At 54.8% G+C, this 24,677-nt stretch overlaps 1 protein-coding gene across 1 annotated transcript in view; it reads left to right on the top strand.

Moving 5' to 3' along the window:
* Positions 1–24,677, top strand: part of GLI2 (GLI family zinc finger 2) — a gene marked incomplete at its 3' end in the record, with an annotated part of 247,461 nt that overhangs the window by 165,565 nt on the left and 57,219 nt on the right. Inside the window, exon 3 of the mRNA XM_082682079.1 lies at positions 18,120–18,225. Within this exon, the coding sequence (XP_082538205.1) occupies positions 18,120–18,225 (106 nt within the window). The remainder of the gene's footprint in view (positions 1–18,119; positions 18,226–24,677) is intronic.

The following is a 24,677-nucleotide window of genomic DNA, read 5'->3' as shown; positions in this document are numbered from 1 at the left end:
GGCGGGGGTTCAGCTTAGTGCCAGAGTGCCCTCCTCCTCTGACCTGAAAGGACATCTCCAACCGGTGGGGGACAGTCGGCTTGTGCTAACAATCTGACCCCCGGCAGAGTGGCTGCGAGGGTTCCCCGGCCCCAGTCCCCTGTGTCTCCACGAACCCCAGGATGTCATTCCTTATTGGAAATAAACGCATCCTCTGCCTTTTGGCCAACTAGGTGATGAGGGTCCCACAGGTAGGTCACCTGGAGGTGCCTCCCAGACTCAGGAAGCCCCCCTGGTGCTCCCAACCCAGCCGGGCCCCCTGGCCTCTGCCCGAACGTGCCCTGTTGTCCCCCCACCCCACTTTAAGCTCCGCTTGCCCTCCTAGCTGCCCGGCCGGCCCCGCCCTGTCCGTTGTATCCCTACTGCATGTGGCTCTTCCAGAGCGCCCTCTGGAGAGAGTGTGAAATACTCAAGGGCCCTGGAGAAGGGCTGTGGATTTCACGGCTCCAAGCCTGTGAAGCTGATGCTCAGAAGAGTGAAAACACACACATCCATTCACAGCAGGAGGACGGCTGCTGGGCTGTGCACCTCATTTACACCCACTTTGCACACGGGGATCCTGGCTCCTCCCAGGCCACCTGCTGGTCCTCGTGCTGGTGGGCAGCACCAGTCGATGGAAGAGCGCCCAGCTGTAGCCATAGCGACAGCTTCTCCACAGCGCACAAGTACCGGCCTGGCCTTGGGGGGGGGGCGTCCACCTATTTACCTCTGGGTGCCTCCAGGGCCACTGATGACACCTGCAGTCTCCCCGGGCTGTGGATTCTTCTTTCCAGCCATCCTGTCCCATCCTCGATCCTGCAGGGCATCTGGTCCACCCCTGCCGTGGGACCTTTGCCTATCCGAGCCATTTGTAATGCTAACAGGCAGTTGGAGTCTCCCAGCGGCCCCCCAGGCCTGCGGCAGGGTTGATGGCAGGGCCCTCAGCCACCCTGTCCCTTGGCAGGTGTGCAGGGGTGCCCCTCCTAATCACAGGCTGCGTTTTAATTTATTTTAATTTATGCAGATGGGGGAGGGATGCTGGCAGGAGTCACAGACATCCATCACCCCATCTCCCAGCACAGTCAGTTGTCAGCGGGGCCTTAAAGATAATACACTTTCTGTTTAGGGCAGTTACTTCATCTTGACAAACTCCTGTGTTAAGCAGGGCTCTTAGAGGGGCCATGATTAATCAGCACAAAACCAGGTGGGTGCCTTTTCTGAACCGTAGTCGCCCCTGGGGACCCGGGCTGGGCCCTTTGCCACCCTCGCCGCCCTGTTTACACTCGCAGCATGCTGAGAGCGCGCACCCTGCGAAGGCTGTGAGGCACCGAGCCGCGGCAAGGGAGGGGCCCATTTGTAACGCCGGTCAGCACACTTCCAAGCCTGGCAGAATGATCCATGGGGGTGATTAGCAGGCCCCAGGAACACAGCTGGGGAAAACAGATAACCCCCTCTCGTGGGTCCCTCCCGGACTCGCCCCCAAGACTTTGCTGGATCCTTGGGTAGCACTTAGAAGCAGCCGCGGGAAATACTTCCATTTTGGGTCGGGGGGGTTCAGTCCACTTTTGGAAAGGCCACCGACAAAGTGCAAAGACCACGTTCAGCCCCGCGACTCTGCCCTCCCGGGTCACCTGTGCCCCGCTCCTCCATCACACACTGTGGCTCTGGTCACACTGAAGCCCCCGCCCCAGGCCGCCTGGGCCTCCTCCTTGGCTCACGTCGTATCTTCATGGTCCCAGAAGAGCTCTCACTGCCCTGTCACGGCCTTAAGGACGTGGCTGGAGTTTCCCTGGGTGGCTGTGACACTGATTAGCTGTGTGACTGACCCCGGCCAGGCTCCTGAACCTCTCTGTGCCTCAGTTCCCTCACCTGTAAAACGGAGATGATGATGATGCAATCCTTATCAAACACTATGCAGATTAAATCACACTCAGGAAGCCTCCAGCATGTAGGAAGCCTGGTGCATTTGCTGTTAGAACAACTTTCGATTTCAGTCTCTGAGGAGGGCCCCAGCTGATGAGCTGACCTTTTGTCCGGCTTTTCCTATGACTACTGTTCTAATACTACCACGTCCGCTACGATGGCTCTGTCTAATGTTGCCCTGCCTGGTGCTGCCGTCCTGTCCTCCTGTGTCTAACACTGCTTCGTCTGCTACCCATCTGTGCCGCACGACTTTCTCTCCTGTTAATTTATGCAGAACATGGGCAGCTATGGGCCCCCTTCTTATCCTCAAGTCTCTTTTCCAGGAGTGAGAAGATTCCCTCATTCGTTCCCCCCTCATTTATTCACGCCCTCCCGCCGTGCCAGGCACCCGACTTTGGCTTGGGGGAAATGGTCCAGAGGGCATATATTCTGCCTGATTTGGGGAGGGGGCAGGAGAACAGGAAACATCACAGGCACATGTGATCTTGATCCGACCAGGGTTCTTAGACTCGGTAATCAATAGAAATTGTCTAGAGGCCAGACAGGAGATCCAGGCAAGGCTTTACTGGGGCCCCTGCTGCAGCAGGGGGGGGAGCCAGAACAAGTAGCAAGCTCCCTTTGCTCTTCCCCAAGGTGGGGCGGGCTGGTTCCTTATATGGGGTGAGGGTAGGGGTGTGTCCAGGGGTCCGGCTGGAGGGGTGGCTTAGGTGGTCTGCCCACCCCCTTGGGGGGGTTGAGTGCAGGGGGCATGCGCGCAGGACCCCGTTTTTGCTCCGGACACCTTGTTTTTGCTCCCAGCTCTTCAGAAGTGTTAGTTGCGTTTTTGGTCTTTTTGTATCTTGTTGTCCCTAATTTGCCCTGACTACACATGCGCATAGTTACTTTTAGTCCCTTATAGTTTCTTTGTATCTGTTGCTCCAGGAGACCTTTGTCCAGGTGCAGGCATTGCAGCAAAGGGTCCCAGGTCCCAGGTCCCAGCCTGTCTCAGACTGGATTTGTTTGGGGCAGCATGCGTTGGCCTGATAAGCAGGAGATGGGCTTGGTGGGAGGAGAAGAGTGAGCGTGGGTGGTGGGCTGGGAGCTCTCTGAGGTCTGCAGAGGTCCGGCTGATCCTGGGGGTGGGGTCAGAGGAGTGCCAGGCTGGGCCCTGGACTCCATTCTGCCTGTGACAGCAGGAGCTGGGGGCCACCTCCCAAGCAATGGGATCCCTCCTCTGGGTCCCCTTGGCTGGGTGAAGCTGGACCCACAGAGCAGGGCCGTTGCCCACAGCACCTTGAATGGGACGAAGAGGCCAGACTGCTCTGGGATTTGTAGCAAGGGCAGCTCTGGCTTCTCCATCCGCCAAACACGTTGTGTGTGGGAGTTTGCCCCTAGATGTTAAACCCTGTTTGTTTTAAAGGAAGTACACTCCGTCTGCTTTTAATTCACACACTTAGTTCATCAGAATTTGCAAGAGGTTTTTTTGGTGTCCGGGAAGCCTTTGGAGTTTTTCCCTGCCTGTCCTCTAGGAAGAGTTTCCTTCTAGGAAACAAGATTCTGGGCCCTGCTCAGGGCCAGTGGGTCGGGTCATGAGGCCGTGTTTTCTGTGTTTGTTTCTCCACCAGCAAAATCAGAGGAATGGGCTTTTCCTGGGGTTCCACGGATGGGGTACAGTCCTGCAGGGTGGACGTCCAGTGTCCCCTGGACGCAGTAGTGGAAGGTCGTGGGCCAGCGTGTAGGGAGGGACGGCGGGAATGGCATATGCTGGGACCATCATTCAGACAGTTGGGTCCAGAATCACGCAGAGCCGGTGCTCCCCAGGGAGCCAGGCTTCTGGAGGTGTTACGGGGCTCAGCCAGTGTTTGTTCACAGCCCTGCCTGCACCGCTGCCTGCGTGTGCTTTGCTTTCTGGGGACCCTCGTAATTGTCATAGGCTCTCAGGAGTCCAGTTGCCCACTGCCTTGTTTGAGAATGCCTGCCCAAGCCAACGGGAAAGGCATTGTGCAGCAATCCAGGGCAGAATTCAGGGAGGCGCTGCAGGCTTGCTCTGCTCGGCCCTGCGGGTCAAGGGTGTGGAAGGAGCTTGGGATGAACATAGACACATGACTGTATATAAAATAGACAACCAACAAGGACCTACTGTATAGCACAGGGAACTCTACTCAATATCTTGTAATAACCTATAGTGGAAGAAAATGTAAAAAAAGAATATGTGTGTGTGTGTGTGTGTGTGTGTGATTGAATCACTTTGCTGTACACCTGAAACTAATGCAACATTGTAACTCAACTATATTTCAGTAAAAAATTTAAAAAGTAGATAATGTGGATATATTGTATACCATAGGGAAATTATAGCCATTATCTTGTAATAACATTTAAAGGAGTATCATCTGGAAAAACACTGAATCCCTATGCTGTACACCTGAAGCTAATAAAATATTGTAAATCTTCTATACTTCCATAAAAAAATTTAATAACTAAATAAAGTCAATAGATTTAAAAAAACGATAAACAAGCAAAAAAGGGTGTGGAAGGAATGAGCCTGGGAGCACTTGTGACTTAAACGGATGCAAGCAAAGGAGAAACGAAGGGAAGATTAACTGCTTGTCAGGCGGCTAATTTAAGGACCAAATAGAAGTCTGCAGGGAGCTCAGATTCAGAAGCAAGGAAGGACTGAGGTTTGGGAGCGCGCTCATCACCATAATGTATCGATGAGACTTTGCTTCACCCAGACTGGAATTCAAAAGCAAAGTCCAGTAATGATACCTGGTTAGGCCTGGGTCATTCAGTAAGGTGACCACGAGCTATGTTGGCTGTCCTGCACTTCATATGGAGCCGATTTGAATTGAGATGCGCTGTCAATGAAATACATAACTGACTTGGAAGACTTAGTACAAATAAAAGGAAATAAAATATCAGGTTAATGATTTGCATGTTGAAAGGATAATATTTCTGATAGACTGGGTCAAGGATATTGTATTATGAAAATTATTACCTGTTTCTTTCTAGTTTGTTTTTAATGAGGCTACTAGAACATTTAAAGTAACATAGGTGGCCTGCATCACACATCTGTGAGGCCAGGGCTGTCCTTGACAGGAGGACAGCAGAGGAGACTCGTTTTAGGTAGAGGAGGTTTGAAGGGAAAGAACCCTGTTGAGTCATGTATAATCATCGGGACCATTCTGACAACGGTCTCCGAGGAGTGGTCCTTAGGGGTCTGCTTCAGTGAGGGAATGAAAAGCATTTGGGTTTTTTGTTATTGTCGTTTTTTGCTTTTATTGATTTTATTTTTGGCTGCCTGGGGTCTCAGTTGCGGCACATGGGATCTTTCATTGAGGCACGCGGGCGTTTCCCTAGTTGTGGCTCGGGGGCTCCAGGGCGCGTGGGCTCTGTAGTTGTGGCACACGGGCTTAGTTGCCCCACGGCATGTGGGATCTTAGTTCCCTGATGAGGGATCGAACCCGCGTCTCCTGCTTTGGAAGGTGGATTCTTAACCACGGGACTGCCAGGGAAATCCGAAAAGCATTTGTAACGAGCCGTCCACGGCAGGAAAGTGAGTGCCGCCCACAGAGCTTGGAGTTGCTTGGAGGCTGTTCTCACAGCAGATTCCACTGCCTGGTTTGGAATCTCGCTGGCTGGCTTTGTCAGGCTCTGCCTCAGAACACGCCCTGGAGTCGGGGTCTTGGCCAGCCTGGGGAAGCATCACCAGTGCCTGGTGGGGACGAGGTGCTGTGGCCTGCTTGAGATCCACAGTAGAGTGACCCCAGGCTCTCTTGGTGCTCTCGGGAGGGTGGGAGTCAAGGCCAAAGCACAGACTGGGCGGATCTTTTGCTGGAGCTCTGTAGGAAAGGGCAGATGCTGGGAGGGAAGCAGAGTAGCAGGTGACACCCTGGGGACCCATGGGGAACAGGCAGAGGAGTGGCATAGGCGTCCTCCTGAAAGGGCTCAATGCCCCCGTGACAAGTGGGCTTTTCAGACAATGACAGGACAGCATCGAAGCTGCCAGCTGACGGGGCTGCTGGTGCAAGCTGGCAGGTAAGTCAAGGGCATGTCCCAGCAGGTGAGCCCGTGCAGCATGGGGTCCACACTGGGAAGCTTGCATCTGTCCTGGGCCACCCGGCCCGCCCCAGCCTCTGGAACAAGTGGAAGGAGCACGGGGACAGGTCACTCCTCTCCAGACCCCGGGCTGGATTCGTGCTTTCTGCAAGGCTCCTTAGAGGGCTGCAGGGGACACCTTTGGAGCCACAGGCCCCTGGGTCTCAAATCTATTGTAGATTTGGGGGTTCTGCATATATTGTCTTCTTTGGGACAGATTCTGTGGCCAAGACAATTTTCAAATTTAATCGGGCTTGACCTTCTCCAAAGTTTCTTTTGATCTTAAGAGTCTGTAATGTGGGACCCCACTGGTCTACCCCGACAGGCAGGCTACTCTTCCCTTCTCTATGACAGCAGAGATCTCCCCAGGGTCCCCCTGGAGATCCCCCCAATCTCCCAGCCCTCAATGAAGGGGCGGGAGGTCTGTGGAGATGGCCAGGTTGGCACTGCTGGGGACCCGCTCTGCGCCTGGCCTGCACAGGCTCTGACATGTTAGCTGGTCTCTGCTTCGTGCCTGCCTCTGACCTCCGTCCTGTCACCACCACCATTTTACAGATGAGGAGACCAAGGCACCGGAAGGTTAAGTGCATCAGCGGTGGGGCCGCTGGGCCAGGGCGTCAGCTGCAGCCTCACTGCTGTTCACCACAACCCCGAGGCCTCTGGCGCAGGTCCTGTTGGCCTCCTGTGGCCTGTTTCCCTCAGCTTACCACCGCCCTCTGCAGGTGTCTCGGTCAGCGCAGGCTGTGTAACAAGAACACCAGAGATTGGTGGGGGGCTTAAACAACTGACATTTATTGCTCACAGTTCTGGAGGCTGGGAAATCAGAGATCAAGGCGCCAGCAGATTCAGTGTCTGGTGACATCCCACTGCCTGACTTATAAACTGCCCACGTCCCACTGTGTCCTCACACAGTGGAAGGGGACACGGTGTCCCTTTTATAAGAGCACTAATCCCATCGTGAGGGCTCCACCCCCATGACCTCATCACCTCCCAAAGGCCCCGCCTCCAAATACCATCATATCAGGCGTTAGGATTTCAACATAAGAATTTAGGGTTGACGAAAACATTCAGTCTATAGCGGAGAGAGACAGGTCCCAAGACTGCCCGGGCTTCCTTGCGGTGCGGGCCACGTGGCATTTGCGTCTGGCCTCTCCCCGGGGAGTCTGGTCCAGCCGTGGACTGTGCATGCCTCTCTGCCTGCCCACCCCACCCTCCAGACCAGCCTCAGGGCCCTCCCCTCCGTGGAGTGGCTTGTGCTGGCCCAGCCCAGCTATTTTGTCGTATTTTGTCAAGCAGCACCTTGGAAGGGCCAGCCCGTGGCTGTGGTGTGGGCCCAGCCACCGCCCTGGTCCTGCCAAGCCCTGTGTGGGCCTGGGCCTCCGCCCGCCGGACACCCGCCAGCTTGTAGTGTTGGAATTTCCTGTCTGATGTTAATTTCCCCCCACTATTTTTCCCCCCAAAGTGAGACAAAAACTCTTTTTAATTGCATGCTCTGGAGTGCCAGTCAGGATATTATTATTCTTATTAAGTGCTTCCTGTGGGGCAGTGCCCAGGCATGGGGAAGGCTCTGGATGCAGCCTGGCCCGGGGCTTATTACTGGGGATAATAGTGCCATTTGCATAAGGCCTGGCCACTGGGAAGGAAGCTGTCCCTGGACTTGTCTGCACTGTCCTGCCTCCCAGCTCTGATGCTTCGGCCATTACTTGGTTCCCACTGGGAGAAGCCGTGGCCATGTAAGTCCACACGTCTGAAGGGCTGGCCTTTGAAACTGCCCAGGTTTGAAAGTGGACTGAGAACCCACAGTGAAGGGAGGTGTGCACGGGGGCCTCCCCGTGGTTTCTTCAGCCCTGCGTGCACCTTTGTGCTTGTACTTGGAAAAGCACAGTCGCTGGGTTGCATTCCTCATGAGCCTCCGGCCATATTCAGAAGCCCTGGTAAATGGGGCAGCGTGGTGGTCCCCGGGGTTCAGATGTCACACCCAGGGCCATCTCTCTCATCAACCATGTCGAGATTCTGCAGCTGCAAATGTTCTCCAGCCAGGACAATGCATAGTAGGCAGAAACGTGAGAAGTAATCTCTTACTTAACTGGTGCCAGTGGGAATTCTGGGGCTACAGCGGTAAAACGGATAATCTAGGCCCATCGTTTTCCAAGGGTGGTCCCTGGCAAGCTTGGTCAGCATCGCCTGGGCACGTTTTATAAATGAAGATTCTCAGGCCTGTCCCAGGCCCACGGAGGCTGAAACTCTGGGGGTGGGGCCCAGCCATGGGGTTTTAACAAAGCCTGTCGGTGATTCTCAGGTCTGAAAAGCACTGACGTTAGCGCCTAAGTAGGAGCATCATAGGTGTGTCTCTTGTTACGTGTATCGCATCCTTGAATCCCTGAGAGGGTCCCAGAGAGAGGCATCCCTCATCCTGAATATACGGCAGAGGCCACGTGGTTTGGGCCAGCATCCACACTGCACACAGCTCCGTGCCAGGGCACTAGTGAGTCCTCTGGGCTCTGTCCACACTGCCTCCCAGCCTGAAGGACCCAGCATCCTCTCCAGCTCTCCCAATCCTGGCCCCATGAGGGCCCAGCTGCAAAACCACCTCCTCCAGGGAGCCTTCCCGGCCGCTCTGGGTCCCACGGAAATGACCCTTCCCTGACTCTGAGGCTGTTCTGACAGCTGTGCCCGTGGACCCCGCTGAATCCCACGGGGCCAGCCTCTCCAGCTTTGCAGGCGGCCTCCACCGAGGTGCCCGGTGCACTACCTGTGGGCAGGAACGCTGTTCCTCGCTCTCTGGAGCTTCCAGGGCCCTCGAGCAGGGTCCCCCTATTTGGACAGAGTAGGGGAAGCCGTTGCGCCGTGGGTGTGACTTTCACCTTCCGGGCTGTGATGGGCCAGAGCTGAGAGGTCCACGCAGCGTGGTGTGTAGCTCCAGTCTGGATACCCGAGAAAGCTGAGGAGCTGGACCCGTGGGGCCTGCAGCCGGTGCAAGTCAAGGCCGTTCTAGAGGGGTCACGTGCCGACCTTCATCGTGTCCCTGGGTCAGACCTGCGTGCTGCGGGAGGGAGCGTTCAGTCTCTCCTTTGGAGCTGGTGCCGGCATCTCTGGAATCTTCCGGGAAGGCGTGAGCGCCGCCTCCCCCAAGGGCGAGGTCCTGGGATCTCCACAGGGATGGGAGCGGGTGTGGGATTCCAGAGGAGCCCCGCTTCAATGGCTGAAACGTCGACCTTAGCTGTGCACAGGCCACGAGCTAGTGTCCAGTAACCGCTCGAGGGCTGGTGGACCTCCCGGGGTCACTGGGGCACAAAGTAAAGGTGCGGCTCGCCATCCCTTCCCTACACCGTCAGTGCTTCTTCTCTTGCCAAGCATCTTCACCTTCTCGTTCCCTGAAGAGTTAAGCAGTTTAACTGACCAAGCTGGGCATTCAGGGTGGAATGGAGACTAGCGACCTTCTCTCTGTTGGGAGAGTCCTCCCCAGAGGTGCACTTGTCCGGACCGTCGGTTCCCCCCTCGCTTCCGGGAGGGGAGAGCGGGTTTGATGCCAGGAAACTGGGTCATCTGAACCGCCGCCCCCCAGCACAGGGGAGCCATCCCCTGCCTGGGACCGCTCGGCCTAGGGCTTCTTGGCCACTGCCTTTCCCAGGAGCGGAGTGGCTGCTACAGCACAGGATGACGTGGCTGCCTGAAGGCACGTGAGGAAAGGATGGATACGATTCTCCAAAGCTGCCTTTTAAACAAAATTCACAACGCTGTTCATTGGAGCCATCCGGCCACCTGCGAATTCCCTCCGGTGTTTGTTTCACCTAGGGCAGCACGGCACAGGTTCTAGGGAATGAACGGCAGGGAGCCCTGGAGTTTGCAGCAGCCGGCCTGAGCCTCCTGCCAGTGAGCCGTGTGGCAATGGGGTGGCTTCAGCAGGGATACAATCATAGAAGAATGTTCCCTCAGTGCCCCGAAGCCCATGGCCCGTCATTTCTGCCTGTCCCCACTCTGTAACGCCACGGTTCCCGTCGCGGGCATGTTCAGCAATGGGCAGCGCATCTGAGATCCAGCTGGATGCATCTCGGGGTCTCTTACCCAAGAATTACAGAAAAGGTCCCTCCATGATGCTTGTTCCCCTCTCCTGAGATTCACAGTGATGGGGAAGGGGGCTCCTACTTGCCGAGCTCCTGCTCTGTGCAGACACTGTCATAGGCTGCCCAAGAGTTGGGTGTGTGTCATCCCATTTTACAGATGAAGACTGAGGCTCGGAGCCCTTGTCCCTTGTTAGCAAATGACAGAACTGGGGTTCACACCCAGATCCGTCCGGATTTATGGCTCACGTGCTTTCTGCTCCTATCCCAAGCTCCTTAGGCCGTGGGGACAGGTCATCCCTTTAGGACTGTCCTCTGACTGATGGGCAGCTCAGGGGTAAGGCGGATTTCAGTCAGCTGTCAAGTTCACTATGCTTGACTTCAAGCCTTCTCGTCTGCCATTTTTTTCTCCTTCTCCTCCACACTAGCCCCTTCTCCAAAGATACAGATTTTTCTTGCTGCCTGGGTCCTTCAGTTAGGGGGAAGTGACCTGGTAAGTCATCTGTGAATTTTTCACATTAGTGTGAATTTGTGACTTCCCCAAGGTCCATTTGCTTTTAAGAAAAAGAGTGAAACAGTTGCACTGGATATTTCTTAAGATGCAAGGAATTATAGAGGACAAGAATGTGATCAATTAGTCATGAAAGGGGAGTCCCAAGCAGAAATGGGGGGACAAGAAGCCCTTTCCTGGTCCCCAGAGCCATGCCTCCATCTCAGCTCCATCTCGGCACCCAGCAGATTGTCCCTGACGCAGCCCCAGCCACAGCCTCCTGCATAGCCACCCCGGGACATGGTCAGCTGCCCGAGAAGGACAGGGATCGGTGCCCTGCCCTGGCCCCTGGCCTCCTGCCCAGGGCCCCACGGGCTGCGCTCAGATGTGTTTGTGCCTCATTGTAACTCAGCCCTGTATCGGGCTAGGACCAGGCCTCCTTCTAGAGACTCCCGCCTGCACCTCCCTCGGTCAGTGCCAGGGCTGGACAACTCTTCTCGCAGACACCCATCTCTTCCCTGGTTCCAGGCCTGGAGCCCGTGTGCTCTGAGCTCATTTCCTGCTATGGTCTTTTTTTTTTTTTTTTTTTTTTTGGCTGCGTTGGGTCTTAGTTGCGGCACGCAGGATCTTTGTTGTGGCATGAGGGCTCCTCATTGCGGCATGCGGACTTCTTTCTAGTTGTGGCGTGCAGGCTCAGTAGTTGCGACTCGTGGGCTCTGTAGTTGCAGCACGAGGGCTCCAGAGCACGTGGGCCCTGTAGTTGTGCTGCATGGACTTTCTAGTTGTGGCCCGTGTGCTCAGTAGTTGCAGCATTCAGGTTTAGTTGCCGTGTGGCATGTGGGATCTTAGTTCCCTGACTAGGAATCGAAGCCCCGTCCCCCTGCATTGGAAGGCGGATTCTTAACCGCTGGACCGCCAGGGAAGTCCCCTTGCTGTAGTCTTGATGGGAATGGCCACATAACTGGAACCCATGCTGATCTCTAGGGACTGGACAGCCCGGAGGGCTGGGGCGCCCCCAACACGTCCCAGGAGATGGTTGCTTCCCCCGGGCCGGCCCCTCTGTGTATGTCTCTGAGCCCAGTCCTCAGGGCAGCATCTCCACGTGGTAGCAACACATGACTTCATCCAAGGAGAATTCCTCCAGCTGCTGCCCTGGCTGCCTGGTCGTGTTCTGATGACCCGGTTTTCCTGATTCTTTGTCGGAACACTCCGCTGCCACTCCCACCCCCACCCCATCCCGTCAGTCCGTAAGTCGCCAGAGTTGTCATTAACGGGGCATCCGCTAGAGCCAGGCTTCCAGGGGAAGGTCCCCCTTGTCCCCTTTCAATGTCCTGCTTACTCACACAGTGAGATCCTTATACCAAGGACACTCCCCACACAAACGTGCCCTCACCCCTGGGACCACCAGCCAAGGAGCATTTAGCATGTAAACCTTAGTGCAGAAAAATCCTGGGGTTTAAAAAAGAAAAGCCATCACGCCACCATCGTCAGCTTCTTAAACTTTTGGTCTTTCTGTGTAGGATCAAAACCAAATGTGCATTTTTTTCAGAGGGGGCAGGGAGATCCATAGAAAATTCCCATCTTAGAGTTTCCTCCTCAGAAACTTAAAAAGAGAGCCGTTTCTTTGAAATGGCATATGGGGTGTGGTGTGTGTGTGTGTGTGTGTGTGTGTGTGTGTGTGTGTGTGTTCCCCCCCATCATGCTGAAAGGACATGATTTACTTTGGATTTTTTTTTCACTTAAAAAAAGAGGCCACAATGAAAACAGCGTGTGCACGGGTCCCATTCAGTACGTTTCTGGAAGGCCGGCCGCCTTGTTCTTTACGTTCATCTTCGTTATGTTCCTTGGGTGCCGCTGCTGGCCTCTGGGTGGCGTGCTGTCTCGCAGAAGGTCCAGAGTGGGACCTCTGCCTCCTTGGCCTGCCCGATCTGCTCTGGGCAGAGCATTCCCCGCTGAATGTTTCCTTCAGGGCCGTGGGGGCCGGCAGGGGTCCATGCTGGTCTGAGAGAGTCCTGAGTCTTCAGATTAGCCAGCGTCACCCTTCATCCCTCAGTTTACCTGTGGTGCAAAGCTGGTTCCAGAGACGGTTGGCTTAGGTGATGGGGCCAGGGGCTGAGCGGATTCAGCAGGGCCGCTAGGTCAGTGAGTTGTGCAGACAGGACCATAAAGAGGAAACAGTGCCCAGCACGTGCCCCCTGCCCCCCCCACCGCCCGTGACCTGCTCAGGACCCCTCCTAAAGCCTCACTGAGTCACCAGCTGGGACAAGCATGGCTCTTCCCCGGGGAGCGGGTGACCTTTCACAAACAGCAGGATCTGGGAGGAAGGCGCTTGGAGCTCATCTAATCCCCGTTGTACGAAAGGATAATGTGAGACCCAGACAGGGGACAGAATGTCCCCGAAGTCCCAGGGCCGCCGGGTGGCAGGGCTCTCCTGGGATTCCTGGCTAACGCATGCCCGGCCTCCCTCAGCCTGACTCTATTCATGCGGCCTTTTGAAAAGTTTCATCAGAGCACGTGACTCCCTACCCAGAACCCCCCGGGGGCCTCCCAAATCTCCCAGAAAATAATCGCGAAGTCTTCCCCAGAGCCTGCCTGCCCGGGCTTATAGGACCTCCTAGCCCCACCCCTCTGTTCCAGCCCAGGTGGCCTTGTGCTGAAATCACCAGGCTCTTCCCCCAACCAGGCTCTGGGCCTTCACGTGGCCTCGCCCCACCAGGCTCTGGGCCTTTGGGCTGGCCTCCCCCTACCAGGCTCTGGGCCTTTGCGCTGGCCTCCCCCCACCAGGCTCTGGGCCTTTGCACGGCCTCCCCCCACCAGGCTCTGGGCCTTTGCGTGGCCTCCCCCCACCAGGCTCTGGGCCTTTGCACGGCCTCCCCCCACCAGGCTCTGGGCCTTTGCCCCGCCTCCCCCCTCCAGGCTCTGGGCCTTTGCATGGCCTCCCCCCACCAGGCTCTGGGCCTTCGCGTAGCCTCGCCCCACCAGGCTCTGGGCCTTTGGGCTGGCCTCCCCCTACCAGGCTCTGGGCCTTTGCGCTGGCCTCGCCCTACCAGGCGCACCCTCTCTCGGAGAGCCCTGACTTCTCCAGCGTCGCCCAAGCCCCCTCTGTTTCCCTGCCCGACTCGGTTTCCTTCCTACTCTCAGCGCCCTGGTGTGAGGGTATTAATGTATTTCTGGTTTGCTCCTGTGCCCTCTTCCAGCAATGTCTACAGCTCTGTGGCGGCAGCTTTGTGACTGCCCTGCCAGGAGCTGGAGCAGTGCTGCTACACAGCAAGCACTTGATACAGGCGGATGAGTGAACGAATGAATGAATGGCTGTTCCTACAGTGACTGTGCCCAGAGGTAGCCCCCCTGATGTGAATGGTCCGGTGGTTCTCTGAGGTGGGCAGAGGGGTCCAGACAGCAGGTCCCCGGGTTGGAGTCTGGCTGATGGGAGGCATGGCGCTCCATCCTGGACCGACACTGGGAGCTGCTGGGTAGGAAGTGAGCACGCACTCAGGCTCTGTTTGCTGAGGGCCAGCTTTGTGCAGGCGCTGTGCTCCAGGAAAGCACACGGGGATGAGGGCAGAGAGACAGTGAAACCAGCGGTCACCAGCGGCCTGATCGTGGCTCACCTAGAGGTACAGACGTGCCACTCTGAGCCTTGATGTTCTTTCCTGAAAAATGGGGATAAGGACAGGGTTAGTGGCCAAACTAAACGAGACGCTATAAGCAAAGCCCCACGAGGCAGCTGACGTCACTAAGGATGAGCACCCGAGGCACGTCCCCTCCTGACCCAGCTGGGGACTGCCACACTCCAGCTGCCGGCCGACCCGACACATCCCTGCCCGGATGGGAGGAACCACTGACACGAGTTCCCAGGCTCGTCCTGAGGATCCCAAGCGGGTGAGGGTGGGGTGCGGGTGTGTGGCCAGAGCCCCTGCTGCCTGCTCGTTCCATGGGTGTCAGCCATCCTGGGAGCAGCAGGGCGGAGGGAAGTCCTGCCCTGCGGCCCTGACTTGAGAAAGAGGAAGCCATTGCCCCCGTAAGCTCACAGGCTGCACCCCAGGACCTGGCAGAAGGTAGGGGGCAGCCCCAGCTGCAGCAGGACCCTGCAGGCGGCTGTCCCTTATGCCGGGAAGCCCCAGGGTCCTCCTCCCCAACCTCTCGTGCGTGCACACACACGCACACATGCACACACACGCACAGCCTGGTCTTGTGCAGCAGCCTGGTGACCTCGGTGCCATGTCCGCTTCATGTTTGCCAGGTCAGCTACCATGAGCGCTTCCTTCCTGGGGGTTTTATTGCTCTTTAGACCTGGATGAAGTTGCATTACTTCTGAGAAGAGCACTGCTAGAGCTGGTGGGGCAGAGGGGAAGGTCTGGGCTCTTGGGGCCTCAGGGGACCCCCTTCAGCCTCTGCAGGTTCGAGATCAGGGGAAGGAGCATCCCAGGGCGCTGGAGAATGATCGGTGGAAAGACTAGGAATTCTGGGGTGAGTGCAGCCTGAGCTTGCAGTGAAGACCCAGGAGTTGCTGTTTGCAAGCCCTGAGAGCAGGGCCCAGTGCTGTGTGAGCGCTTGTTAAATGTGACACATAAGCAAGGTCGGGACAGAAAGACCCCGGGATCACCCTTGCACTCAGGGAGCCTCGGAGTGTTTGTTGGGGTGGTATAGAGGGAAAAGCCCATGCCCAGCCATCCAGGGCCTTGGATTCCCCTCCTGGCTCTGTTGTCTTTCAGCTTATGACTTTGGGCTGAAATCACCCTTGGCCTCCATTTCCTCATCTGTGAAATGGGCACAGTAACACCTACCCTGGCTGCCTCAGGCGGCTTTTGGATATGCAGGGAAACAGAAATAGACAAAAGCAAACCATGTTTATTTTGTTAACAATACTGTAATCTGGTCTGCCTGGCTGCATTTAAAAAAAAAAAAACAGAAACAAAAAAAAACATAAAGGCTCTTTCCTGCAGGTCTGGGGAGGTGAGTACTGCTTCCCTGCTGACTCCCCTGGGGATTTGGGGAAGTCCACTTTGTCTCCCAGGCTGTAAGCAGGCGAGCAGGCCCTCCGCCCTCCCCAGGGTCTGCAGGGAGCAGAGGGTGACTTGTCCCCTGCCCCACAGCCAGTAAATGGATTATGGACTGCGAGGCTCCAAACATTAGTAATAATTGTCATCAGCAGCAGTAACACGTACAGAGTGCTTCTTATGTGCACAAGCACCTCTCGGCAGGAATGCAACCCTAAGAGTAGTTGCTGTTACTTGTTTCTGGATGGACACAGGGAGATGCAGAGGTAACGGAGTTTGCCTGAAGCCAGGCAGCTGGTGCGCAGCAGCTTTGACTCCCAGAGGGTGGCCGGTCCTCCTGTCACCGTTTTCAGAGTCACAGCTGCACGCCCAGCCTCACCTCCTCAGAGGACACGGGCCTAAGGGGAGAAGAGGTGGTCATTCCCACAATCACCAGCCCCGGAAGGGAGCGCCCGACTGCACGGATGGGGCAACGCACCAGTGTCAGGTCTCCTCGGAGCCCAAGATTTGTGGAGTCAGGGTTTGGCAAATTGATTTAATCAGAGTGAGAGGATTTGCTTTCTTTATTCCCAGTCACCGTGGAGGGTGTCAGGATTGTGGAATTAGGAAGATAAAATTGAATATGTAAAAATTCAGGTTAAACATCAGGAGGAAGGTTTCCTCTTGTTAAAAATTCATAAGCGATGAACCCAAGTGTCCATTGGCAGGTGAATGGATAACCCAAATGTGGTATATCTATACAATGAATATTATTCAGCCTTAAAAAAGGAAATTCTACTACTCAGCCATAAAACAGAATGAAATAATGCCTTTTGCAGCATTATGGATGGACCTAGAGATTATCATACAAAGTGAAGTAAGTCAGACAGAGAAAGACAAATACCACATGATATCACATATGTGGAATCTAAAATACGATATAAATGAACTTATCTGTGAAACAGACTCACAGACATAGAGAACAGACTGGTGGTTGCCAAGGGGGTGGGGTGTGGGGCAGGGATGTATTGGGGGTTTGGGGTTAGTAGATAAATATTGTTACCTATAGGTGGATAACCAACAAGGTCCTCCTGTAGAGCACAGGGAACTATACTCAATATCCTGTGATAAACCATAGTGGAAAAGAATAGAAAAAAGAATGTATATATATGTATAACTGAATCACTTTGCTGCACAGCAGAAACTAACACAACATTGTAAAGCAACTGTAGTTCAATAAAAATATATTAAAGAAAAAAAGGAAATTCAACACGTGCCACAGTGGATGAACCCTGGGGACGTTAAGTGAAATCAGCCAGCCACAAGACAACAGATACTGTGTGATTCCACTCACACTAGGTCCCCAGAGGAGTCAAATCCATAGAGACGGACAGGAGAGTGGTGGTCGCCAGGGGCCGGGGGAGGGGGAGAGGGAGTTGGTGTTTAATGGGGACAGTTTCAGTTGGGGACGATGGAAAGAGTTCTGGGGATGCATGGTGGTAGCACACTCAATTGTACACTTAACCATGGTTTAAAATGGTAAATTTTATGTTATGTGTATTTTACCACAATCAAAAAGGAATTTGTAGCGCTTACAATACCAGGATCTGCTTGCACAGACGCAGTCGGCAACATCATCCGTGTGCATTTACCACCATAGGCCTGGCAGTCAGCTGACCTGTATGTGTGGAAAACGAACCCACCAGATTTCTTTAACCTCTTGAGTAATTCAGACTCAACAGTCAGCCTCACTGGCCTGTGGTCCTCAGCCTGAGCAAGAGCTGACTGAGAAATCTTAGCCCTTTTCCCCGTGTAACTACTTTTTAAAGAGCCTTGTTTTCCTAAGGCCTATAATTTTGCTTGCCTCCAGGGTACCCAGGAATTTTTTTTTTTTTTTTAAATTAGCAAAGAGCCTCCTTACAAGCGTCATGATCTGCACAGGCCAAGTGCAGACAGGAGGCTGACGCACTCTGGCAACCAGGTCTCATGTGTTGGCATGGGCATCCCGGGGGCCAACGCACTTGGGGTCTGTAATGCATATTGAGAGCTGGAGCATTCACAGACCCACAGAAGTGTCCACTGTGGGCTGCCCGCAGGACGGGGCTCTGTGGCACTTGGCCTGCCTGAGGCTGGCTGCAGCCGGGAGCTGGCCCTGCCTCCACAGACAGTTCTAGATCAGTGTCTCCAGCGTGGGGGGCCGCAGCGTCCGGAGGCCGTGCCCCGGGGCTGCGGGCGCCACACCCGGCCAAGGCCAGGACGGGCAGAAGCCTGTCGGCTCTGTCAGCCCTGATTTGTGGCCAAGTCTGTCATCTCCCCGAGTTCAAAGAGCGCTTAGCTGCTTGTCTTTGTCAAGAGCGCAGCTGGGGGTCTTTTATGTGAAGGATGTAGGGTTCCCGGGCTGACTTTGATTATTTATTCATCCCCCTTTGTGGGTGTGTGATAGCCAGGCACCCCGGAGCCCCCCTGTCCTGAGCGCTGTTGCTCTGAAATTCATTGAGCTTTAAAGCCCTTTGAAAAGTGCTTTTCGAGGGAGGGGAAAAGTTTTTGAAGTCCTGTTTCTCTCTCCCCTCGCAGTGCCGACTCATCTCCTGCCACCGTTCCACGCCCCCTTCCCGATTGACATGCGACACCAGGAGGGAAGGTACCATTACGAGCCTCACTCTGTGCACGGTGTGCACGGGTAAGTCCGCCCGCCGCCCCAGCCTCCGTCCCTCTGGTCCGAGCTCCTGATCAGCGTCGTCCACCTCTGTCACCCTGGCGTGCGCTGACCCGGTGTGAAGGGGGACTGTGGGGTGTGAACCCCAGCTCCCCTCTGGTTACCTGAGAAGGAAGCGCACCCATCTGCCACATCACGGCTTCCAAGGATGCAGGGGGTCCTGGTGTGTCCACAAGCGCCCTGAGGCTCTTCCCCCATCCAGGCAGTGAGGACGCCCTGCAGACCAAAGTCCCCATATAAGTACCGTGACTTTGGATCGACGTTGTCCCAACGTAATCATTCGTAGTGCCCCGCCCCCCTTCATGCTCTCAAGTACCCCAGTCTGGACAGTGAATTACAGGGTAACCCTACTGATAAGGACATGCTCAAGGTTATTCTTTGGGGCCTTTCCTACTCCCTGCTCTAACACCCCCCCCAGTGAAGGCTTGTGTGCCCTGTGTGTCTCTCTCCAGACCTGTTCCTGCCCCTCTCCACTCCCACCCAGGGTCTCGGAGCCCGTCGCTGATGTCACTTTTCTTGGTCTTTATGACTCCAAGACTTGACCCCTTGCTACCTCATCCATTTGGCTTCCAGGAGAGAGGCTGAATCCTTCACCCCACCCCCTGTATCTCCACTGCGCCCCACACCCGCCTCTCGACCCAGACACCTGACCTGTCCGTACCAAGCTGCCGTTATGGTTCTAGCCCACCTGTACCTGGGTCTCAGCCCCTACTGCCCCACCTGCCTGGAACAGCCCCTCCTCCTGACCACCTCCTCCAGAGTCCCGAAGCCTCAGCTCAGGGGCCACCTCCTCTTGGAAGCCCACCCTGAGTGGGGGTCCTTCCCTGGATTCCTACCACACTGTAGCATTGGAATGAGGTGTCTTCACACTCTGTCCAGCGGGCTCTGAGCTTTGCTCTGAGAGCCATCGACACCCTCCATGCATTCCACCCATTGAAGACAGACCCCCACTCCCTCTCCCAGCTCCCGCTGGAGTAAAGTCAGTCAAAACTCACTGAGACCCCACTATACTCAAAGCCCTGTGCCTGAGAGGGGGGCAGGTGACTCCTATTTTGGGGCACCCGCTGCTCACCCCAGACAAGGCAAATCTGGGACTTCTGTGTGCTTTTTCAAGAGGTCTTGTATGTTGCAATAATCTCAGACATAAAACATTTGCAAAAATAGTGCAAAGACTTCCCGTATACCCTCACCCAGTTCCTCAAATGTTCACTTCTTACATAACCAGAGACTGGTCCAGTGTTATTAACTAACTCATAAATCTTATCTAAATTTGGTCAGTTGCCTGTGGATGTCCTTTTTTTATCTATGTTCAGGATTTAGCCCTTACATTTAGTTGTCATAACTCCTTTGTCATCTTTAATCCAGGACATGGCTCAGTCTCTCTTGCCTTTCATGACCTTGACACTTTTTCTTTTCCATTATGGTTTATCACAGGGTATTGACTATAGTTCCCTGTGCTATACAGTAGGACCTTGTTGTTTATCCATTCTCTATATACTAGTCTGCATCTGCTAACCCCAAACTCCCACTCCATCCTCCCCCACCCCCTCCCCCTTGGCAACCACAAGTCTGTTCTCTATGTCTGTGAGTCTGTTTCTGTGTCGTAGATAAGTTCATTTGCGTCATATTTTAGATTCCACATATAAGTGATACCATATGGTATTTGGCTTTCTCTGTCTGACTTACTTCACTAAGTATGACAGTCTCTTGGTCCATCCATGTTGCTGCTGATGGCACTATTTCATTCTTTTTATGGCTGAGTAATATTCCGTTGTATATATGTATCCCATCTTCTTTATCCACTCATCTGTTGATGGGCACTTAGGTTGCTTCTGTGTCTCAGCTATTGTAACCAGTGCTGCTATGGCCATTGGGGTGCATATTAGAGTTTTGTCCGGAAATACGCCCAGGAGTGGGATTGCTGGATCATATGGCAGCTCTCTTTTCAGTTTTTTGAGGAACCTTCATGCCGTTCTTTGAAGTGGCTGCACAAATTTACATATGACCTTGAGACTTGAAGAGGAAAGGCCAGTTACTGTATAAAATGTCCTTGATTTGGGTTTGCCTGGTGTTGCCTCCTGATAAATTCAGACGATGCACTGGGGGGATACTCCCATAGAAGTGGTGCTGTGCCCTCTTAGTGCATCATGTCGGGGCCTATGACGACCATACTTCTCATCCCTGGAGATGGCTAACTGATCATTTGCTTACGGTGACGTCCGCTGGGTTTCTCCACTTTAAAGTTCATCCCTTTGTAATTACAAGTTCCTTGTGGGACAATACTTGGGTAATATGTAAATTCCTATTTCTCATCATATTTTCACCTACTCACTTGAACATCCGTTGTTGATTCTTGCCAAAAACAGTAACATCTAGTATGTGCCAAATGATGATTTTCTATTTCCGTGATTCCTTCCACATTTATTAATTGGAATTCTACTGTAAGGAGGAGCCGTCCCTTCTCCCCCATTTCTCTATTTATTTGATCATTTATCTGTGTCAAATCAATGTGTGGATGTTTGTCTTCTTCTGTGAGTTATACTGTATTGCTGTCACTATTTATTGTGTTGTTCAAACTGTCCCAGATTTGTGCATTGGGAGTCCCCTCAAGTTGTCCCCTGTGACATGTTGGGATCTTTGCGTTTTATTTTGGTGCATGTAGCTGGTTCTCACTTGACTAGGACCTGCGGCTGATAGGCCTGTGTCCCCCTGGTGGGTGGTGGGGCCGTTTCCGCCCTCTGCCCACCTCCCACACTTCTCCAGCTGCAGGTGGCTGAGACCACAGCTCAGGCGGCTTCTGGAAGGTGCATACTCTTAAGAGCTGGTAGATCACCCCAAAATTGCTCAGTTGGTAGCATCTGAGAATCCTATGAGTATCAAGGGAGCTGAGTCCCTTTCCAGGAAGGGGTTGGAGTGGCTGATTTTCTGCTTGAGAACTGTTTGGCTGGTTCCATGACACAGATCCTGAGCACGGCAGGCCTGCAGCGAAGTGCTCCTCGCAAGGGGCCCTGTGCTGGTCAGAGACATGCACACTGCTGAGAGCTCCCTGGAGGAGCGTGCAGGCAGGTGTGCATCACTGCAGGGGAGCATCCTGGCTCCCATGTCCCCACATACCTAGGGGCAACGACAGAGATGTAAGAAGACGTCACCATTGACGACTGCCGTTTCTTGAAATAACTCTGACCTTGTGGACAGGCTCTGCTGTAAACACTTCCTGTGTTCATCTTACTTAATCCTCTCAACCCTAAAAGATATGCATTTCATGTCAGCCCCACGTTACAGATGCAGGAACTGAGGCAGCACAGAGAGGTTAAATAATTCATCCTTAGGGCCCCCACTGAGGGGGTGAGAGAGTTTGAAATCTAATTACTGCCTCCTGAGCCCTGGCCCTCGGCCACATGCTGGCTTCGCTCTTGGGAGCACACGTATGACCACAGGTCCCCTGCATGGGTCCAGACGATTCCTTCATGAAAGCTCATCTAGCCCTTTGTTAGGGCACTGCCCCCAAACCTCTGGACCGGCCGCCTCCCCTGGGAGCCTGCTAGCAATGCAGAGTCTCAGGCTGCAGCCCAGACTTGCTGAGTCAGAGACTCTAGGATAGGCCCACCGTTTGTTTGGGGGTTTTTTTGTTTTGTTTTTTTAAATATATTTATTTATTTATTTTTGGCTGCGTTGGGTCTTCGTTGTTGCACGCGGGCTTTCTCTAGTTGCGGCGAGCAGGGGCTACTCTTCGTTGCGGTGCACGGGCTTCTCATTGCGGTGGCTTCTCTCGTTGCAGAGCACGGGCTCTAGGCGTGCAGGCTTCAGTAGTTGTGGCCCGTGGGCTCAGTAGTTGTGGCTCGTGGGCTCTAGAGCCCAGGCTCAGTAGTTGTGGCACACGGGCTTAGTTGCTCTGCGGCATGTGGGATCTTCTGGACCAGGGATTGAACCCGTGTCCCCTGCATCGGCAGGCAGATTCTCAACCAGTGCGCCACCAGGGAAGCCCTCACACATTACACACATTACACACATCACACACACATTACAGGCTCGAGATGCTCCGGCTGCAGGCAGGACCTTGGCACTGAGTCAGGGGCCCTCAGTACTGTCACTCCCCGAGCTAGTAGAGAGCTGTGGCCGGGAGGTGGCCCCCACCCCGAAGTTTTCTCCAGGCTCTGCCATTCCCCAGGTCAGGACTGGACACAGGCCATGTCCCATCCCGGGGCCTGCTTCCCTCCTGGCCAGTGAAGGACAGAGAATGGGTGGGGCACCCAGAGAAGCAGGAAGTGGAGGTGGCAGGCAGCAGGGGAGGGCTGGCTCGGCCAGCAGGCCTGTGGAAATGGCCTTGTCACTCACTGGCCTGGATGGCTCTTTACTTGTAGGGCTGTCTCCTGCTGCTGTAACTGCCTGTCTCCAACTTGGTGGCTTAAAACGATGCAGATGTACCCTCAGAGAGCTGTGGGGGACAGAAGTCAGAAGTCAGTCTTCTGGGCCTAAAATCAAGGTGTTGGCAGGGCTGGTTTCCTCCTGGAAGCTTCTGGCTCCTGGTGAGAATCCATTTCCTTGCCTTTTGCAGCTTCTGGAGGCTGCCTGTGATCCCTGCCCCTCACCACACCGCCTTTTTGCCTCCTGCTTCTTTCTCACATCTACTTCTTCCTCATCTGCAGGAGTTTCCTCCCTCTGGCTCTCTTATAAGGATGGCAGTGATTGCTTCTAGGGCCCTGAAATCCAGGACCACCTTCTTGTCTCACAATCATTAACTCAATTCCATCTACAAAGTCCGTTTTCCCATAGAAGGTGGCATTCAGAGGTTCCCGGATTAGAACACGGACATCTCTGCATGTCATTATTCGGCTCATTTGTGATCACCAAGCCCCAGTGCCAAGTCTGGCATCACCCAGCAGAAGACAATAAAAGGTGTCAATCATTTGTGCAGGGCCTGCAGGGGCCAGGCTCTGCACTGCAGCCTGGTCGTGTGCTATTAGGTGCCCCTCCTGACGGCGCCGTGACATGGGGCTGTAGTATGCATCTTACCGATGCAGAGGCTGAGGCCCAGAGGGGTGCACTGACCCTCCCAGGTCACCCTTGCACGGTAGGCCTGCCTGCTTCCGCTCCAGTGTTGAGGGGCCCAGCACCCCAGCCCCCCAGCCCCCAAAGCCCGCCTCTGGCTGGGGTGCGCTCCCAGCAACTCTACGTTATCCTGGAGGCCGTTGGCTCCTGCCCGGGCCACAGGAGGGACACAGCACGTGTTCAGGGCTAACCTCGGGCCCTGGAAAGCCCACCCCTTCATCCCCCCAGGTGGGTGCCCCAGGTGGGAAACAGGATAAAGCCTGGGAGGAAAACGGGCCCCCTGGCTGTGGCTTCGGTGGTCAGTGTGGTCGGAGCCTGGCGCAGCGCCCGAGTCCTCAAGCCCCTGCTGTAGCCACTCCTCCTCGCCGGCGCCAAACACGTCTAATCACGCAGACGTTGCGCAGCAAATGACGTGCGGTGTCGTCTCCCGTCCTGTCGCCAGAGCCTCTGCGACTGCTTGGCGCCCGGGGCCACTGCCCATTGGCTCGCCTGGCCGCGGTGGGCGTGGCTCCGGGCGGAGCGCTCCGCCCCCGGCCCTGCCCGGGCACCTGGGCTTGAACCCCAGCGCTGGACGCAGCAGCCTTAGGATGTGACTACCTGACCAGCCTGAACGGATGAACCTCTTTTCTCATCTGTAAAAGCTTATGATAATAGTAGCTACCCCATCTACTGAGTTATTTGGAAAATTAAATGGGGTGATAGGAAGACCGCGTTTAGAACAGTTTGGAAACATGCAGTAGATGTTAAGGAGGATTGTGATTACTGTCGTTATTAGAGAAGGAGGTTCATTGTGGCAGAAGCAGGCCGTGGCGTGACCTTGGAAGAGGATGCTGTCTGGGGGCCGTGCTGCGGGAAGGTGGAGAATGGGGATGGCAGGAGGAGGAGTCTCTTTTCCCCCCAGTTGAGGAATTTGGACTTTTACCCTTTTGGCAACCAGGAGCAGAGGGGGAGTGGACCGGTTCATTTTCAGGGTAACCGTAGGAGCTGTTGAAGGAGGGGCGTGGGAAGGACACCGGCTACAGCTGTCGCTGTGGTTGGGACAGAGGAGGAGCCGGGCCAGGGCTGCCCGCACACCGGCCGACAGGCAGCTACACGGGGGCGGAGCAGGCGGTGGGTCCAGGGTGTGGAAACCCACCCCGTACCTCCCATCTGGACAGCTCCCTATTAGACACCCACCCCCCAGCCCTCTCCAGAGATACCTTCCTGGAGGTGCAAACCCACCACCGGCCTTGCATGGCTTACTAATGCTCAGATGGTTCCAGAAGGGTAAATGACACTGGATTCTTGGAGCGGCACCTGTCACCTGCATAAATCACAGATGATGGGGAGACAGATGGTTGGGGGATGTTCTTGCTGGTCAGGTGTGG

The sequence above is a fragment of the Grampus griseus genome (genome assembly GCF_964374135.1).
Source record: "Grampus griseus genome assembly, contig: HAP1_SCAFFOLD_50, whole genome shotgun sequence".
NCBI classification, from domain to species: domain Eukaryota; kingdom Metazoa; phylum Chordata; class Mammalia; order Artiodactyla; family Delphinidae; genus Grampus; species Grampus griseus.
This window is presented reverse-complemented; position numbering and strand designations above follow the sequence as displayed.